This window comes from Pristis pectinata, chromosome 12, assembly GCF_009764475.1.
Source record: "Pristis pectinata isolate sPriPec2 chromosome 12, sPriPec2.1.pri, whole genome shotgun sequence".
NCBI lineage: Eukaryota > Metazoa > Chordata > Chondrichthyes > Rhinopristiformes > Pristidae > Pristis > Pristis pectinata.
Genome location: NC_067416.1, coordinates 55376534 through 55381829, shown reverse-complemented (window position 1 = coordinate 55381829; position 5296 = coordinate 55376534). Strand labels below are relative to the sequence as shown.

Below are 5296 nucleotides of genomic sequence, written 5' to 3'. Positions count from 1 at the left end.
TATACACGCTGGAATTCAGAAGAATGAGAGGGAATCTTATAGCAGCATATAGAATTCTGAAAGGGATTGATAACACAGAGGCAGGAAAGTTGTTTCCATTGGTTAGTGAGACGAGAACTCGAGGACATAGGTTCAAGATTCCGGGTAATAAATTTCTAATGGTGATGATGTTTCCCATAGAGTAGAGAATCTGTGGTATTCGCTGACCAGGGAAGCGGTTGAGGTGACCTCATTAAATTTATTTAAGGCACGGTTAGATATATCTTTGCATAGTAGGGGAATTTAGGGTTAAGGGGGAAAGGCAGATAGGTAGAGCTCATTCCTCCGTTATATCAGCCATGATGTTATTGAATGGCGGAGCAGGCTCAAAGGGCCGGATGGCCTCCTCAGCTCCTCTTGCTTATGTTATTATGTTCTTATGTAAATGGAATAAAGCTCAACAACGTATTTATTTAACAGGACAATTTAAATCATGTAACTCCAACTGGATTTAAAATTAAAATGTCGGAGAGCAAAATGTCAGTGCTGTCAAGTTTGCTTTGTAATTAATAGTTAGATGGGGTTCTCCTGATATCAATAATGGCCCACTTTCATGTGAATGCCCTGGCGTAACTTAAAAGTGACGACATGCTACTGATCAGTTCTCCTGGCTTCCTTGTAAGTAAATGCGTCTGAATTCACAGGGTTTATACTGAATTAAAATGAACACAAGTTGATTCTAATAAATGTTGTCTAGTATAAACATGACTGGGCCCAGAGATATCATAGAACACAGAACACTACAGCACAGTACAGGCTGTTCGGCCCACAATGATGAGCCGACATTTTATACTGCTCTAAGATCAATCTAACCCTTCCCTCCCACATAGCCCTCGATTTATCTGTCGTTCTTCTGTCGTCCCGAAATCAATTTTCCCTTTCCGTGCGCTGTAAATAACACAGTGCCACGAGGTCGATTCGAACAAATACCTTTATTAGCAGTGCACTGCTAGGAGAATTCTCTTCAGCACTCACTAAGAGTCGCTTCCCGAGTTCTCCCCGAACAAAGGGCAGACAGACATTTATACAGGAATTGTCACGCACATCCCATGCAAACGGCGCCGCGAGTTTCGGTCAAGCTATAGAGATCCCGAGACAGCTATCACACCTTTTGTCTTAGTATAATTGAGTTATAATCAATGATTTCAAAGGCAGGTATCACCCTTCATTGTTCAGACCAAGTCTTCACCTCGATGTTAATTACACTCAGTATCGCCACCATCTGACATATCGGAATGGTTCGTTACCCAAAATAAAGGCAGTTAACATACTTAACATTCCAACCTAACTAGTGGGTCAGCAGCTTGCTAGTCATTGCTAAAGAAATATAAATGCATATATCTATATCTATATATAGATTTTGTTTGCCAGTTATAAGTATGTCTGCAATTCTTAACCCTTCACTTCCTCACTTCTATCTATAAAGCTCTTAATTGACCCTAATGTATCTGCCCCCACAACCTGTGCTGGCAGTACGTACTATGCACCCACCACTCTATGTGCAAAAAACTTACCCGTGACAACTCCCTTATGCTCCAAACATGGGTATACTGGCTTTGGATGCATGCAGAGTTTCTCAGCCACGCATTCGTCTGCGAAATAATCCTATTCTTACCCTCATTGGCACGTGGTACAGGCTGCAATCCAGAGATCACTACCCTTGAGGTCCTTCCTCTCAGCTTCCTTCCTAACTCCCTCGTATAAGAGTGCCTCATGCTCAGGGGATTACATTGATTTCAATGGAGATTTAATCTTGAGTGAGGAGAATAATGTGAAGAGTCACCGGTTGTAAGGTCCTGGGCCCGGTTCAGTTAACCCTGGACATCACTGGCTAAAACTGTGATGCGCCAATAACTTCTCTTTGCGAAAGGAACCTAAATACTTAACGCGTTTATGCATGTGACTTCAGTCACACACGAATATGCCGTCCACATAATAGCTCTCCTAGATGACAGAAACTTATTGCGTTCACCACCAATTAACTAACGCTGGAAACAATTAACTGGCCAGAACAACCTGAATACTTATAAAAGGATAAACAATACATGCAGATGGCATTTAGTTGTACTTTATTTCTTCAATATTCGACTGTGATTTTCGATCTTGTTCTGTGCCCAATGTCATAATCATGCGGCTACAGCACGCATCATTAAGAGACTGCTCACATTATTTTTGACCTGAGAACAAAAAGTAAATCACTACACAGTTCCAAAACAAATTAACGCTCTCTTTCGTGCTATTGCCGTTGGAATATGAGCGAGAATTTTAACATCCTTCGAAATAAACCGAAGGGGTATTTAACCGCATTCTTTAACTGCCCTCTGAAGTTCGTCTGAGTCCCTGTATAAATACACGAGTTGGTGCAGGAACTGAGAAGCTCCAGCATGTATCCACTTTCTTGGAGGATGAACTTCGGGTCGGTGGAATCGTAACTGCCAGCATAGTTATTGTTTGTAACTTGTACAAAGATAAAATTTACGAGATAGGTAAAACGCAACAGGATAAAACTGCCCGAGATCGTCATGAGTAAAATGATGGACTTTCTCCTGCTCTCCATCTCTGGATCCCTCCGATTGTCCCTATTGCTCTGGGCCCGGAGCCTCCTGCGGGCTCTGCTGGCTTCCAGAATGTGTCTGACCGTCAGAACGTTGAGCAACAAAATGAGGAGAAAAGGGAGGCAAGGGTTTAAAAGACGTCGTTGCCACTCATAAACTCTCCACAGTGCTGAAGTGTAAAATGCATCCTTTATGTTGCAATACCAGGGCACGTTATCAACTACATACAGAGGTTCGAGCAAGAAGTAAGAGGGAACGTTTTTCAAAGTGCCCAGCACGCAAATTATTCCTGTGATGACCGCCGCGATTTTGTCGGTGCAGTATCTCCGCTTCAGTTTCTGGGAACGGATGGCGATGAACCGATCAAAGGTGAATGCGACTGTCAGCCAGACAGATGTGTCTTTGGAAGCCCAGCTGAAGATAATAATGAGACTGCAGGCGGGAGTGATGGACAGGAAACTAACAGGGAAATAAATAGCCCGAAGGCGGCTTAATATCACGGCGGTGATAATGATGAGCAGATCCGCCACTGCCATGAGCAACAGATAAAGAGTGATACATTTCGACAGGCCGCATCTTCCTTGGGAGAGAATCACAATCGTCACCAAGTTGGCTGCAAGAGAGAGGGAGAAACAAGGTAAAAGTATTTGGTCTGAAGGCTGCTGCACGAACCTGGCGAGAGACCGCAAGAAAATGCAGAGACCTGACAAATGGCTTTGGGATTGAAAATTATCGTTGGATAGGTGCTTATACGCGAGAATAATCGTCACAATTGTACAGTATTTTTTTAGCTCATGTATTTGAAGGTGAAAACAGAACGAAGGAACCAACTGGAACATGAAACTGACAAATTGTTTTCTTTGTGTTGGAGAATTTCTACATCGGAACGTAATGCATGGAATTAGATGAAGGTGAATTATGATATGAAGAAACCAAAGAGAGACAGAGCAGTGATTGTGTAAATATTAGAACAGCTACCGGAAGTGATCACGGAACAAAGTAGGTGCCTTAAGCAAATGACACTGATGCAGTGCATCCTCCTGGCGGTAGAGCTGGACCACAACCGTGTTCATTGTGACCTATGTAACGGAGAGAGTTGCAGCGGCCAGAGAAGTGTTGCAAACAGCAAAAAATCTTGCTATTTTCTCTTCAGCTTTTTCGTGGAACAATGCTGGATTTGACACGGAAACATATCCTGGCCTGCATTTAAAAGTTCCACGAAATCTTAGAATGGATGAAACAGCCAAGAGTTAGTTTCAGTTCTCGGTGCAAAAAGCAATTGCTTTTACAATGCGCTTTTTGATATTGCCCTGCGAATGTGACCATGCATGCTCCATCATAAGACCGTGACCAAGCACATGGTGCTCCGAAAGATTTTTTTTCTCAGATTGGAGTTGGGAAAATCAAACCTTTCTCAATTCCTTGAAAAATAAATATAAAAGAGATTTTGCTAACAAAGATTTCTGAATTCAATGATGATATAGGAGAGAAACAGCTGTGCGTCATCTCGGTACTTTTTCAGCACATAAAATCGTGGCTGACGCGACTAGTGAAAATTCAAGGACAGTTTTTAAGGCTGGTTTGGTCAGGACTGCGGAAGAGGAAACATAGGACATGCCAAACAACATTACCATTATGTGTTGCATTAATAACTCAAGTCACATCATTCATTGAAATGAACAACGAGTGGATAAATAACCATTTCGAAACTAAAAGATGAATGTGCATTTATTGCAAGGAACTAACGCTGCAATTTCAGATCAGGCAAGATCTGTGGAGAGATAAATAAGAACAGAAGTTGAAATCCAAATTAATATTTGGCGATTAGTTCAACAGCCCAAGTCTTGCATGTCATTGCAGTGACATAATTACGGTCTTCATATATCTCAAAACTCCTTTTGGCAAAGTGAATCAGGAGAAAGTCAGAACAATCGACAAAGAAAGACCGGACCTCATTGATGTGCGATGAGTGTAAAATATTTAAAAATATATTGAAAAGTACAAGAACATGCTGTGGCAAGATGGCTACTGCTGAAATAAAGCCAAGAGCACACATTTTGTAAATACTTCCCCGCTATAACAGAGGTGGTTACCTTCCTGTTTTTTTAAGAGTTCGCGACGAAAGGAAGAGAGGAAAGGCACCGTGTTGATATCGAAGTAACACTGGTGAAATAGAAACGTAACAGATATAATGTGCAATGAACTGTTCGACAGTGGAACGGTGTCAAGATGTTTGTCGGCATATTCATCCTCTGTCAGCCCTTACCTGGAATGCCGAAAGCTGCAAGGATGGAATAATAAGCGGCAAATACCGGTCCATTTCCAGGCGCGTGCATTTCCCGTGCCCACGATGCAGAGTTATAATCTCTGAATTATGCAGAGGCACATATGTATTTATACTTGATGTAAATCACTGGAGAGGTACTTAACTTGAATTTTTGCAGCTGCTGATTACCTTCTTCCCAACAAATAAATTCAGGCAAGCATATCCACGTGTATGCTAATTAACCATTTAATACGCACTTAAAATGAAAATACCTTGGGTTGCTATTCGATAAATCTAATTGTTCAGATAAAAGTAAATGGACAGAAGTTATATGACAGGGGCTAAGGTAAAATTAAATCGGATTGTTGCTGTGGATTTTGACTATTAACGTTGACTGACTTGCAAATAAAAGTTCGCTGGCATCAAAGGGAAATTT

General features: G+C 41.6%; 1 protein-coding gene across 1 annotated transcript; it reads right to left on the bottom strand.

Annotated features, from left to right (window-relative positions):
* Positions 1 to 2275: 2275 nt before the first annotated feature.
* On the bottom strand, positions 2276 to 4930 carry LOC127576487 (probable G-protein coupled receptor 139). The gene is made up of 2 exons (XM_052026970.1): positions 4861 to 4930; positions 2276 to 3207 (listed from the first exon to the last, which is right to left on the bottom strand). The coding sequence occupies exons 1-2, from the start codon at positions 4928 to 4930 to the stop codon at positions 2276 to 2278; spliced, it is 1002 nt and encodes a 333-aa protein (XP_051882930.1).
* Between the last annotated feature and the right edge of the window lie 366 nt (positions 4931 to 5296).

Bases quoted from the DNA above. Each gene is read 5' to 3' on its own strand.
- LOC127576487 (XM_052026970.1), bottom strand. From the start codon at position 4,930: ATGCACGCGCCTGGAAATGGACCGGTATTTGCCGCTTATTATTCCATC. The intron at 3,208-4,860 runs GTAAGGGCTGAC...TCTCTCTTGCAG, and splicing joins TGCAGCTTTCGGCATTCCAG to CCAACTTGGTGACGATTGTG.